At 34.0% G+C, this 14288-nt stretch overlaps 2 protein-coding genes across 5 annotated transcripts; one reads left to right on the forward strand and one right to left on the reverse strand.

The window, feature by feature from the left end:
• Positions 1–6640: 6640 nt before the first annotated feature.
• LOC18592303 (RING/U-box superfamily protein) lies at positions 6641–8677 on the forward strand. Of its 3 annotated transcripts, none has more exons than XM_018126246.2 (2): positions 6641–8033; positions 8413–8677. In XM_018126246.2, exons 1-2 carry the CDS (start codon positions 7001–7003, stop codon positions 8448–8450), a joined length of 1071 nt encoding a protein of 356 aa, XP_017981735.2. In that variant the 5' UTR covers positions 6641–7000; the 3' UTR covers positions 8451–8677. The 3 variants fall into 3 exon arrangements, with proteins under 3 accessions (XP_017981735.2, XP_017981736.2, XP_017981737.2); XM_018126247.2 differs by having other exon boundaries at positions 8416–8677; XM_018126248.2 differs by having other exon boundaries at positions 8519–8677.
• A 133-nt stretch (positions 8678–8810) lies between these two features.
• LOC18592304 (YbaK/aminoacyl-tRNA synthetase-associated domain-containing protein) lies at positions 8811–13556 on the reverse strand. 2 transcript variants are annotated; one of them, XM_007018948.3, is made up of 12 exons: positions 13420–13556; positions 12865–12924; positions 12727–12780; positions 12547–12607; positions 12319–12395; positions 11881–11930; positions 11104–11186; positions 10733–10803; positions 10489–10645; positions 9722–9858; positions 9545–9643; positions 8811–9286 (listed from the first exon to the last, which is right to left on the reverse strand). In XM_007018948.3, the coding sequence occupies exons 1-12, from the start codon at positions 13456–13458 to the stop codon at positions 9215–9217; spliced, it is 960 nt and encodes a 319-aa protein (XP_007019010.2). In that variant the 5' UTR covers positions 13459–13556; the 3' UTR covers positions 8811–9214. The 2 variants fall into 2 exon arrangements, with proteins under 2 accessions (XP_007019010.2, XP_088665322.1); XM_088809196.1 differs by having other exon boundaries at positions 9722–9864.
• Between the last annotated feature and the right edge of the window lie 732 nt (positions 13557–14288).

Raw genomic sequence — 14288 nt, forward strand, 5'->3', positions numbered from 1 at the left:
TGGAGAAAATCTTTCTTCATTGAAAAAAAAAAATTACCTTAAATCTCAAACACAGTAAACACATGGGGGGAGACATGTTCGGTCTGTCTATCCATTTTAAAATGTCTTTAATGAGTCATTTTCGGTGTATGTCCCATTCAGTGTTGTTGAATTTTCATATTTTTTTTTATTCTCTTCTCTGTTGTTCCTTTCTCTATTTGTATTATTTTTAATTTTAATTTGCTTTTAGTACTTGTAGCATGGATGAGTAAATCAATAGTTAATTTATTAATTAATTTAGTTCAAAGATGAGGCCAAAAACCCTCCTGCTACAACTCATGTGGAGCTTGTTCCTTCTTTCCAATTCTATGTCAATATAAGTGAAATAAAATTTTCTAACCATCTTATATTTGATGTACTGTAATTATATAAACTATCAGTAAATTAAAATATTGTCACTTTATTAATTAATAATTTTTAAAAATATTTATTTTAAATTTTTTTACTTTTCATATTTGTAAAATTATATTATGTAATTAAATGATAATATAGAAATACATCAAATATAAACCTCTTGTTAATTATAAAATGGATCAAAATCTAAAGGTGTTTTCAGATTTTTTCACTCAAAAGGGGTTTGGATTTATTGAGCTTGAATATGTGTCGAATTTTTAAAGGCCAAAAACGAAACCTAAAACAAAAATAAAAAAATCAAAGCAGCAATGTTCCTGCAAGTAGCACCGTGACACATCATGACAACGGATGTTGAACATACAAAAGAAAGCCAAACCGCCTTTGCTTTTGTGTCTGCAACATGGTATGGGCCATCTGGCATTTCTATTATAGAATTCCAAATACAGAAGAAAAATTAAAAAAAAAAAAACAATGGTAGAATAACCAAATTCAGCTTCTCTCGCTTTGCTTGCAATCCAATCAATCATGATGATAAGGATTGGACCTTTTACAAGCCAGCTGGTAGTGGGTTCCTGAATTAGCTAAGCTGGGTACCAGAATACAGAATCCAGAACAACCCCCATGAATCATAATGTCAAGTTGTTTCTTCTCCTCTCCACCATATTCAGTTTACCCTTACGAGAAAAGTGAGATTGGAGTAGGTTTTATTTTCCTGGAAAGGCTTGCTTTTTCCTACAAAAAAAAAAATGTGGGCACTGACCGCCCTAGCCACATATGCTTTTTGGTGACTGATTAGCACTTAATTGATAACCAGTACAGGAAAGTACCGATCTCTTTTGATTTCAGTGCTTTAACGCCATCAAAGTTGGCAAAAGTCTCAATGAACTATGAGAAAAATGGAAGAAAGAAACAAAAATGATGTCTTGATCGAGCTGAAACCCAATATGGAACCTATACATCTTAAAAAGAGTTATTGCTTCATTGAAGTGCTTTTGTCGATATTCTTCTCTAAAGATCAAAGATAGAGCAAAATGTAGAGAGCAGGGGAAGAAAGCAATTCGTTAGGTTTCAAGCAAATTCTAGCTAAAAGCCTTTGCAAAAGATAGGCTCTTCGATTTTTTTTTTTTTATTTCAACTTATAATTAATCTTTTCTAGCTTCTAACTTGACATGAGAGTGACAGACCAGAGTTCATGACATGGGAAAAATTACCTGTTATAGTTCTACAATAACTTTTGATGGAAAAAGTTTATGTTCCCTTTATTTTTCGAGTTCAATTTTTAACTTGATTAATTAACTATTAATTACGTCAAAAGTGGAGAAAGAGTCCCTTTTTTAACTGAAATAAACGTGGGTTTGTACTTTGTCATTAAAGAAAAAACCCAAATATATAATCTTTTATTTATAAATTTTACGTAATTATCAAAATTCACTCAATGTGATAAAAAAAGAAATAAACTACTATCATTCGATGTGCTCTTACGTGGAAGGAAATTACTGTTTTCATGAACTGAAGTAGGGAAGCAAATGGGAAAGGGTCTGAATGTGACAGCATAAAAGGTCAAATTGACAAAATTCCAGAACTAGATATAGTTGCACTTTATAGCATTTGGAGCTGCTATTTCTTATGTCCCAAAACTTTAAATAAAGAAAAGGAAACAAGAAAAATAGAATCAAATAAAAATAAAAGAAACCCTAGCTCTGATCCATCATATTTCAATGGCTAGTGAACCAATTAAATGCTATGTTCTGTACAAAAAGCATTACTTACTACTTAGACTCTCTAATCTCTACTGGACAATGACTCTTTTGCTTTAACTTTTCAAAGGTCCATGTTTAATACTACTCTGTTGAGAGAGTATGTATTGGCATTTGCTTTTGCTTTAAAAGATGTACCATTGATTATTGGCAACAACTTTTTTACTTCAATTTAGAAAAAAATTACATTTTCTTGAAAAAAAGTAAAAAAAATTATTAAACATTCAAACATCAATAAAACATTTGAATTGCGAAATAGAATAATGTGAAAATAGAATAGCAGATAAGTAACAAAAGCACTAAAAATTTGTCATGAACTTGTCATTTTCTAGAGTTGCCTTAAAGCAGTGGTGTGTAATCTGTCAAAGTTTTCGAAATGCTTAGGCGGTTTCCATACAGGCACCTTGATTTGACTTTGTTTCATACCCTTTTTCCGTGCTATGTGGCTGGGCATTTAAATGACCACACAACTACAAAGGAAAGAGCTTTGAATCCTACGAAAGTCCAATTTGATAGTGAAAGCTTGGAGCTTGTGATGATGTTACAAAGCTATCTTCTGCCTCCCCTTCTCTTTTAAATTTATAGTGGTCTCTTTCTTGGGGCTCTACCTTGTAATTATAGAACCTGTGAATTAGTTTAGTCACCTAATCCAGTCTTCTTTATTGACTTTTAAACCCCAAAAATTGGCACTAAATAATGTGGAGGTTTGTTGATGGGGTCAGTCATCAGATACGACTGTCCCAGCAATTTCCTCCACCTTAAAATCCTTTTGAAGGGTGAGCCATTGCTTAAGATTTACATCAGAAAATATCTTCCCTTTGCCTTTCATGGTAATGCATTCTTTATAGTTTGTTTAAGTAATTAAAAGAACCCTAATTAACTTATTGATGGTGTGTATAAACAATAAATGATATTGATAATTAAAGAAAAACCCTAATTTATTGATGATGTGTATAAAAAATAAATGAAATCGGATCATTAAAATATATGATTACAAGTTAAATTTACAAGTGAAAATGATGTCATTTTGAACAATTTAATTAATTAATTATTATTGTTTGATAAAATCTTTTTTTTTCTTATTCAGAGTTATGTAAGTGTATTTATCACGGATTTCACATCAATAAAAGATGAGTAAGTCTTGAGTTATGTAATTGACATGTTTTTTGGATTGAAAACGTGAATCATGACAACTGATTTCGTAACAATTGCTATTAGAGTAGATTCAAACCTTCATTTATGTCTCTACATATAGAGTGAATCCACTTAATAAATATGTTTTTTGGTTTGAATTGAAACAATAATATGTTTTTTGGATTGAATTGAAAACATGACCCTGTAACATCCGTGTAGATATATAATTTTATTCTTTATGAATTTTCTTTGGTCCCCCAACTCCCTTTTTTTTTTTAATTTCTTGAGGGCCACAAAATTATGAAATATTTGCAAAATATCATTTTCTAATTAATTAGCACAACCGTATGATTAAATGACTCAATAAAATAATCTCAAAGTCCAAATTTAAATACCAAACCGTTGACCTTCAATTTTTATTCGAACCACACAGCGCCTGTGATGACTCAAACATCATTTATGAGCTCCAAGTCTTTTGTCAAACTAATTAAGTAGCAGTCGTTTTGGAAGATAATATGAAAAAATGGTCGGTCTGTGTTAAATCAAAATTAATTTCAGTTTTTTTTTTTGTCATTTCGTGTTTCTTGGACAAAAAAGTTTCTTTTTATTTTGCCTGTCCCTCGAGGAATGTAGAGATTAATATTCAATGTTGTGATAAGAACCCAAAGAGAAAAAAAAGGTATAAATTAAAAAAATTAAATAAATACTTATCTTTTTATTATATTTAATTTAATTTTTATATTTTATTTTAAATCAAATAAATTTTTATGATTTAATGGTTGAATAATTAGCGTTTAATCAAAATATTACTTATCAATTTTTATTACGTGATATATTGATATGTCATAGTGAATAATTATGTAATTTACGTCAATATTACGTTAATTTCACATGTTATAATATGGAAAAAATTTTCTAGATCTTGTAAGAGGAATGTTTCTGGCAATATTTCTTATGGTTTTGGAGGGGTCTCTCCTCTATATTTTGTGGGCGGATGCTTAAAAGGGCTATTTTTTTTTTTTTTTGTAGGATGTAGTTTCAATTAATAGGGCTTTATATATTCTCTACAAAAATGGAAGACAAAAGTAGGAAAGAAACTCTTCTTACACGAGGATCAACCAGTTGATAAAATCTTTAATCAAAGCTTTAACCAAAGTCCACAGAGGTAGTTTGTTTTAGCTCATTTTAGGATTTAATCAATGCAACAAATGACTTAATCATGGATGGAATATGATTTGTTCATAAATGTTGTAGAAAATGATATATCAAAAAAATTTTTTGAATGTCTTAATTGGTTGCGTAATATGAAATAAATTCTTCTTTTCGTTCATACGATTAAATGGATTAATTCGAATAATTTACTTACGCTTTTCAGCAGCATATAATAATTTAAGGGAAAAAAAAGGTAAAGAAGCATGCACGGTGCAAAATGGAAGAGCATAATTATAGATAATTGAAGCACTTGATGCTTAGCTTTTCCCTTTAATCCTTATTGTTTACTCAACAACACTTGCAATAGTAAATTCATTGTGAAGGATCAAAGTGGGTGGGTGGGGAGGAATTGTATTTGCTTAGAGGGGACCCTCAATCAATAAAAATCAAGTACTCAACATTTATTCTTCGACGCCTGCTTATATTACCATTATTACTCCTTCTTCATCATCATCTCTCCCATTTTCCCTCCTCTGATCTGACAAGAAAACATTTTCTATCAGTGATCCACTGTAAGATCACATGGAAATTGTTCTCTCTTTTCACCTAATTTTATACCCCTCTTAAACTATATGAAATGCCAACTACATTTTTACAGTTAACAATGGATTTAAGGGGGTATAGGAGGACTGGAGGAGGGTGATCAACGGTTCACCTAACACTTGACAATATCCTTCTTTGAATAATTTCTTGGAATCATAAATACTTTGAACATAAAGCTAGCTTTCAGTTGTTCCAAATCCCATAGGAAAAAGGAAAACACAAAGTTTTTATTGATATAACTTTACACTAATGGTATCTCTCTTAATTTATATAACTTTGCAACATGGATTATTGCAAAGCATATATTAATGTAATGTAACTCCATAGTCCATAATAACTTACTACAATATTACACATGAAAGGTGATTTCTTTTGCTTTCTCCTAATTTTTATTTTATATTTTGTAGATGTGGCCTGGGAATTTGAACAATCATCACTAATTAGGATGGAAAGAGTATAATAATTTAGATTAAGGTAATCAAACATTATATGTGTAGCTAGGAGAGGAATAAATTATGTGAAGGGAATTAAAAATACGAACGTAATCATGTCATAATGCAATCATACACTTAAAGAGGTAATTTATATGGTAGCCTTGACTGATTATTTTAGTCCATCATACTTATTATTTATACTTGTTGGAGATCATTTTGACGAGGAGCAAATCTTGCTCGGACGCAGAAAAGGCTTGAATTATTTAATTTAGGGAGATGGGTGGCCACAATAACTTATGGTGTTAGGTAAAAGCCTGCCCCATGGGACTTGCCGGTTGATTGGTTCTTGTTCGGATGTTACCCCACTTTTTAAGTTTGAATTTGGGCAGATATTATCAAATGAAACTCGGGCCAGGTAATGTTACTTGGAAGACATGTCCTTGAGACTAAGTATACCTTGGTGTTAGGTAAAACCAAAGGCTGCTTTACTTCTTGTCAACCGATGTATTTAAAGGCTTGTTATGCTACCCATATCCGATAAAAGGTGAAAAGTTGAGAAAAGGATTGGATTTGGTGGGGGTGTCTGTGTGCCAATTATGGGATAATAGTAAGTGTACACAAATCTAGACTTCGGCCCAACGTGCAACAGATGTTGTGGCCGGCGACAGAATTATACAGAAACGGGCCTGGGTTTTGGTTATAGCTTTTGTGAGAGTCGAAGAAGGCAGCACATCACCCAGCAAGATTTGCTTTTATCAGTTTGGGCTTTTCATGTTTTTATGGAAGATTGCCCTCCGTGTATTAAAACTAAATTTCCCTTACTAATATTGTCAAACATTTGATATAATTATGAGAAAATTAAATGAAATCAAACAAAAAGAATTCAGCGAATAGAATCCATGGGTGAGGGTGGAATTTGTGGCCAAAACGGGACAAACGTTACTTTTGGCTCCTCCAAGATTAACTAAATTGTTAGTTGCTGCAGGATGATGTGGAGGCTAGAGTTTATCGTTTTGTATTTTGATTCCTTTTTATAAAAGAAATATAGGGTCAGGAGTGTTAATTAATAAGTCTTACTTCTGGCATAATTTGGTGTCGCAGAATTCCGAATGGCAATTTTATAGTCCAAAAGCCTAGATACTAACGTCTGTTCACGGGAAAGTTAACCATTAAATTCCCTGGCAATTCAAAATTTTGGAAAGAAAGGGCCTGAAAACCTCCCAATTATAAAATCCCTTTGCACAAAACCTTTCTCATCCTTTCCTTGCCATGGGCGACAACAGTGTGAAAGGAAAATGCCTGGAAACTGGCAAGCCAAACCAGCATCTTTACATATAAATATTACTTACAAAGGAATACGAAAACCCAGAAAGACAGAATTGCTTTATGCAACCCCAGAAAGCCATACTTTTCCGCTTATCTTGGTACATGTATATATATGTTATGTTGTTTCCATTATAATGATTTATTAACCAAATTTAAGACCAAAAAAAAAAAAAAAAACGTCTGAAAACCAAGAAGAAGATCATGTCTCTAAGCCCACCTAGAGCAAGGGTCAATGGCACCAATGGAGCAGCCCCAGAGAGAAACTACCAGCTTTACTGGTGCTATAATTGCCATCAAGCTGTCCGGATTGCCTCTACAAATCCTTCAGAGATTATCTGCCCTCGATGTTTTGGGCAGTTCGTTTGTGAGATGGAAATCAACAGGCCAAGAATGGTTGTTGATTTCACTGCTTTTGATCCCTCCCCTGAAGCCCGCCTGCTTGAAGCACTCTCTCTCATCCTGGATCCTCCTCCAATCAGGCTATTCAATCGTAATCATTCTGATAACCAAGAACCTCGAGGCTGGCCTTGGCTCATGCGTCGGAGCAATTTACTAGACTCTGAACCTGGAAATAGGCCCCCAGAGCGTCTTCATAGGCGTAGAAGCCGTAGTTCTGATGGAAGTGATCATAGAGAAGCAGAACATGATGCTCTACCTCGTCGTCCTAGGACTTGGATTATTGTTAGACCCATGGGTCCTTTTCGTCCAGGCACTGCGGAACCAACTTTGCCAGAAGAAAACCCTGTACGCCCTGGTCTTGATCCAAGAAACTTCTTTTTAGGACAAGGACTGAATGAGTTGATTGAGCAAATAACACAAAATGACCAGCCAGGTGCACCCCCAGCTCCAGAGTCAACAATCGATGCAATTCCAACCGTGAAGATCACGGACACGCACTTAAGTAATGACTCGCAATGTCCAGTTTGTAAGGAGGAATTCAAGGTTGGTGGAGAGGCAAGGGAGTTGCCTTGTAACCATATATACCATAGTGATTGCATCGTGCCTTGGCTAAGGCTTCACAATTCCTGCCCTGTTTGCCGCCAGGAGTTACCGATCAGTAGTGATGAACCTTCTAGCAGTGAGTATTTGTTCGAACCTGAAGGTTCGCCCGAGGTTTCTTCCAGAGATGGCAGAAGATGTTGGAGGCTTAGGCAGATGGCTAGTAATTTGTGGCCTTTTCGTCGACGGTATCAGAGAATTAATCCTCGGAGTGACAGAATTGGTGCTTCTCCTGGTAATTAGAATTGTCTTATGTTTATTTCAATGATTTCATTCTATGCATTCAATATGATGTATACACTGTGTTAATCTGTCGAATAAGACCGCCATCTCGTGGCTACTATAACGTCATATCTGATACAGATTCACTTCCTTATGTCTAAAGAACGCCTGACTTTAATTTTGTGAAGTACTTCGCTTCTGCAAAGATAAAAGAGATTTTATGCTCTGAAAACATTAGAAATCTTAAACGCAGAGAACAATTCGAATTGACCATGCAGCCATAGGTCAAATTAATATAATTAAATAACATAGGCTATATAGAGATGTAGTTTCTAATCTTGCCGTTCATCGACACTTCACTTGCTGCACTGAAATCCTCTTAATTTTTCCAGCAGTTGAATCAGGGTCGCATCGTTGCTGCATTCTTTAGCCTTTATATGCAGCTGTTGTTGCTAGTAGCAATTCATGTAAAACTTTGCTGTAAAATTTGTTTGCTAGTGATGTAAAGTGTGTGAACTACCTACCGAAGGGCAGTGGCGAGGAGCAAGGGAAAGCTGTACAGCTGGTAATATTACCCGTATGTCATTTCCCACTCACATATGTATTCAAATTTGCTGTTCTATTATCCATGGCACATAAATTTAAGAAGTAATTTATTCAGTTTAATTTCATTTGTTCAGCTTGCATCATGATTTTTAGGTGTATATCATGTCATTTTCTCTCATGAAGGCCAGCAGCTGCTACAATGGCTCTTCACTCTAGTCATATTCTAATGAAAATTGCAGCTCTCTAAAATCCCACAATGCTGCAGAAACAGTTTCATTATCCATCTCTTGACTGTTCCTTCTTTATTGTTCAATCAAACACAAATGTGTGAGATTGCCACAATCATTTACCACGACAATAGTACTACTGCAACAATTATTTTTGACGACAAGCAAATGTCAGTTAATTGCCACTCCGGAAACCACTCCAGTTCATAAAGTGCTAAATTGACATTGAAAAATACAGGCAACTTTATCTGATTCTAAAAACAGCGTATACATAGTAAATGCTTTGATGAAGATAAAACTATGAAAACAAAAGTCAAGAGGAAAAATGACAACTGGTTCTCCTTTGGATTTTTGTTTTTGGCTTCAAATTTTTTTCTGGAAAGTAAAATGGTCCAAGGAGGTTAAACCATCACAAACAAGTTCAAAGACGCTTGGGTTGATAGTGAATACCAGCATAAAAACCTTCTGTGTATGCTGTGTTCTTGAATATTGTCTGCAACAGAAAGTCACCGTTTTGGTTAAGAGTACAATTAAAATAGACATGGGACTTGTGGGCTGTATCACTTAATTGAATTAAATATATGTAGCCATACAAAATCTTTGACACCCTAACTGTTTATTTGCGTTTATTAAAAGGAATGGGAAAGAGACACAAAAAGAATGCGTCGAATTTTTCATTTTCTTTTGGCTAAGGGAATTGTAAATACTAAATAATAAAGGAAATATTTAACTGTTATCACATTGAACTTACAGCAAGGTTCTTCAGATCTTCTCTGAGACATTTTTGAATATTGTTTACTACCTCAGTTCCAAGCTGTCCACCATGTTGCTTGATGGAATCCTCTGATATCTGTATTAGTTTCAGAAGTCTTAGGAAAAAAAATAACATCAAGGTTGACATTGACCAAAAGTATAACATTTAGCTTACTTCTGAAAGCAATAAGGTAGATGTTTTATCCAGAAGCTCTTCCACAAATTTCCCAGCATCTGCAGAAGGAATTGATGGCCGCGCTCCATTAACTGGCTTCTCCTTAACATTTTGCACGTTACCAGACGGCTTAACAGCTTTTGATACATCCAGAGTAGAGAAAGGGTTATATTATTTAGAGTTCTAGACAAAATTGAGTCCTATATCAGTCAGTGATCGACTGCTGACCTAGACACTCAACTCTCATACAAACAGCTTTATAGTTCTTCTCAAAGGTACAAGAGTAACAAGACAAACAATGATTTTTCATTTCCTCCACGGAAAATGACACCTAGTAGGTTTCAGGGCATAGTATGTTGACAACCATTAAATTTGGCATCTTTGCGCCCAAGTTGCCCTATGGATACTGATACACTCCACAGACTACGATGGCAGCTACTGCAAAAGATGTGCTAATCTTCATTTTGCCTATATCAAATTGCTGGTCTATAAGAATAAATGGTAGATTAATCCTTATAACCCAAAACAGGTATCTGTCTTGGGATCAAATGGAAAGAGGGGAACACTGAACAAGCTTTCAAGCATGTCAAAATACTGAACACAATAGAGACTATTTTAATAAAACAAAGCAACAGATTATCTTAGTTTTAATGGTCCCAGAATTTTAGCATGGGAACAAAATTGAGGAATTTGTAACTTGGGCAAGAAAGTGAGAATCTTACAGGAGAGAATTAAGTGGTCAATGACAATTCTTTTAGATAAATTACCTATAACTGCTGCAGACTTCGTACCCGCACTAACATGATTTCCAGTAGAATCTTGTGAAGCAGGTGCTTCATCTGGAAGATCTGGCAGAACTGTGGAACCTGACGGAATAAAAGCAGCTAGATCGGGTGGTTGATCTTTCCCTACAGGAGGGTTAGCCTACCAATAATAAACTGATATTAGATCAGCTATTCTGACAAATCATTACTGCTGAAATGAGACACATTAAGGAAATTAAAAAATCACCTCTAGATCAACGTATGATGGGTCTCTCCCAGTTGATTTGAGAAACTTGTCAAGACCATGGGCATCAAGAGCTGGGAGAATAATTTAATTAGGAGTTAGTCCAACCAGGAACCAAAAGAAAGAAAGTTCAGAAATCAAGGTCTATAGATTGATATGACTAAGTTTCTTCATTGACTTCCAGTTACACAAAGCCATGGCCAAGGAAGCCAGTCTCCTTTTTTTTACCATGGGAGTTATACCTCTCAATGACTAATTGCAGTAAGGTGGAGGATGGCAACATGTGAATTCAAAAGTGAAGGATGGGAACATGTGAACATTTCTTGTTGCAGTAAGGTGACAAAAAGTTGTATATTCTTCTTTTTCCAACTTACAGATTGATATGTCATTGGAAAGTGGGTGAAAAAAGCAACGCTCTTGAGTTTTGATTCCTTGATCCAACAATAGTGAGACATGTCTTCAAAAAAAGGATAAAACAGAAAATTAACACTAGAAATACGCTGAAGAAAACTACCAAAAGAAAGCAAGTAATCTGTACAAATAACCTATTACCTATAAGCATAGACTAAATCATACTAGAATTTTAGCCTAATTATCATTAGCACTACATACATATCTCAAGTAGAAGCTTTTGCAGTGCTCTTTACATTATTTATAAACTTTTCACATATGCACAACCTCTTGAATGCACACATAAATGAACAAAAAGAAAAAATTAGCAAGAACAGTTTTTCAGTTTACTGAAAGATATTAAGACATCAATAATAAAAAAAATTATCCAATCATCTCAATTTGAAGCGCGCTTCTTGAGAAGAACAGGAAGAAGATGACAGAAGTACTTCAAATTTCACACAAACATCTTAACATGTGTATCCATGACTTAAGGTCCTTTGTGAATGAAATCCAACCACAGGTATTATTACATGCACATTAACGCATGTGCACCCTTGGGGACTCTACAAATTGAACACACCAGGGTATCCCAATCACAGCCAAAAGACAAACACAAGAATTCAAAGCTTCAAGGACCTCCCTACTTATGCATGCAACCAACTGAATTACCAGATCTTAAAAAAATGATGCTACATGTATTATTCACCAAAATGCAAGTAAAATTCAGAGCCTGAAGGAAATTAAACTTAAATGTGTACCTTGCTGATTCGTTTACTACAGCAAATGGAGTAACGCATCCAAGTGGCACCTTAAAAAGTACAAAAGAGAAGCAACATCATAAAAGAGTAAATTATAACTTTGCTACCATATATATGACGATCATACTGAAAAACATGCTTAATACTGATTATCTAAAAATAATGTTCTTTAAGAAAAGCAAAACTGTAATACCATTTGATAAGCAGCTTGTCATAGTTCTTTAAATCCTTTTAAATAGGATGAAGCAATAATTTTAAACAACAAACTATATTTTAGAAAGGAAATAAGCAATTAGTGCAATCCATTCAAAAAGTAGAGTAGCTTCGGTAGAAGAAGAAATAAGCAGGCAAAGACTTCTATACTAAATCTATATACTTACTTGTTACAATCTCGGAAAATTTTGCCATAAATAAGTTTAAACAAATATATACACACACCTGAAGTATCTCACCCAATGCCTGTTCTGGAGCCATTCTTAGACCCCCTTTTCCCAAACCAAGCCTCTGAGATAAAACTGCACAGCTTTGAAACCGCACAAAACTCTCATTAACAGCTCAAAATTACTTCAGATTAGGCATATTTGCATAACATGTGAGACTAATAAACTATTTTCACACATTATAAACAAAGATTATGAGAAGTCAAGCACGGAAGAAAGTATGTACCTTTCAAATCTACTTTTGTATCCGCAAGAGCAGAAACAATATAGTACCTATGCTTTTTGTCCTGCATGGTTGGATAACCACTTGGGATCACTCAGAAAAATACCAATAGTAGATCAGGAACAAAGCCTATATTCATTCAGCATAGACATGCAAGTAACCGTACAGAATCATATATCATACCTTCAAGAACAAATTTTTGCTCAGTGCACCTCCCTTATTCCCAACATATTTTGCCTGATTGAGAAAAATACTCTAGCTTTAGAATCCATGAAATGCATGTGCGTGTATGTGCAAAAAGGATTCATGAGCCAAGTTTACCTGAGCTTCAACCGTCAAAACAACGGGATGTTCATATTGGGAAAAATCGATTTGAAGCTCCTGAAAGATTTCAATATACATACCAGTCATTAAGGAAAGGGGTACACAAGAAGCACAGCTACGATAAACTAATGCATGGTTAAGCCTGTAATTATGTACTCCATTGATGCTATCAGAGTTCGCTTTCAATCAGTAGGTTGTAAAATTGATAAAAATCCATTACAATCAACATAATCAGATACAAACAGAGAAATAGTGCTGAACCAACACCAGCTAACCATAAGGATTACAATGCACATTCTTTTCATCCATTCACAGTTCAAATATCTATAAAAGTTCACAACTTTAGCACCAAAGAACCATATTTTAACAACCCAATTGGGTTTTAACCCTCTACTTGCTCAATTCTTACCATGAAAAAACCGAGAATTGAAACCAAAATAATGAAAACCCAAATCAAAATTGAAGTGTACATAATGAATCATAGCCTAAAAAGTAAAAGTACATAAGATAATAGTACAAAAAGACAGACTAAAAACTATCCAAGAAATGAACCTTTAAACGAACAAGCAGCTGGTCTTTCGAAGAACCCATTGTATTGGTCAGTTTCTGTCTCGAAGGTCAAAGCTGAAATGAAGGAGAAAAGCAAACGAATAGAAGTGCAATGACTTTGGATTGGAATAGGTTTATTTGTTACTACGGCTTACAGGCGATGAGTAAAGCACTGAGTTGGATTGGGCTTAAACTAGTTGGGTCATGGACCGAAACTCAAGTTGTATTGGGCTTAAATGGGTTTTTTCTGTGGGCTTTGGTTAAATTGGATCCCCAAAAGAAGTAATTGAGTTGGTCCCTAAGTGGGTTGGGTCAATGTAAAAATTCAAGATATTGGATTGGGTTGGACTGTATGAGATAATTACCCTATTTTTGCTATCATTTTTTATAAGATATAATTATTGAGAGTGAATTCCAGCTAATTTTTTAAGTCAGGGATACATATACTTTATTTATAAGATATATATATATATATGTATATATTAATTTCTTGAATTTTGAATGTATATTTAATGTTAATGTAGCATTATTTGAAGGACTCTTAATAATCTTCATAAGATAAATGTCAATATATGATTGATTTATATCTTTTTAATAAGATATAATTCAAGATTTCATTTTAATTAGTGAACAGATAGTTACAAGAATCTATTTGATTTAAAATAAAAGTAATACGACATAACAAAAAACTAAAAATTTATTTAAAATTTTTTTGATTAACTTATAAACTTTTTTAAGTATTTTATAAAAAAAAATACTATAAATCATCAGCCAACTAATGGTATCAATTATTATACCAAAACTTCAGAACTGTGTTTCAGCTTTTGTCCTTTACCAAAGTTTAGAGATTAAAAAGAAAATGGGGAGCATGA

Source organism: Theobroma cacao, chromosome 8 (genome assembly GCF_053813885.1).
Source record: "Theobroma cacao isolate CCN51 chromosome 8, ASM5381388v1, whole genome shotgun sequence".
Classification (NCBI taxonomy): Eukaryota; Viridiplantae; Streptophyta; class Magnoliopsida; order Malvales; family Malvaceae; genus Theobroma; species Theobroma cacao.

Excerpts from the sequence above, each read along its gene's own strand:
- LOC18592304 (XM_088809196.1), bottom strand. The coding sequence starts at position 13,458 with ATGGGTTCTTCGAAAGACCAGCTGCTTGTTCGTTTAAAG. Across the intron at positions 12,608-12,726 it reads GCAAAAATTTGTTCTTGAAG|GACAAAAAGCATAGGTACTA; the intron begins GTATGATATATG and ends CCAACCATGCAG. Across the intron at positions 12,396-12,546 it reads TACAAAAGTAGATTTGAAAG|TTTTATCTCAGAGGCTTGGT; the intron begins GTACATACTTTC and ends AAAGCTGTGCAG.
- LOC18592303 (XM_018126246.2), top strand. The coding sequence starts at position 7,001 with ATGTCTCTAAGCCCACCTAGAGCAAGGGTCAATGGCACCAATGGAGCA. Across the intron at positions 8,034-8,412 it reads CAGAATTGGTGCTTCTCCTG|CAGTTGAATCAGGGTCGCAT; the intron begins GTAATTAGAATT and ends TAATTTTTCCAG.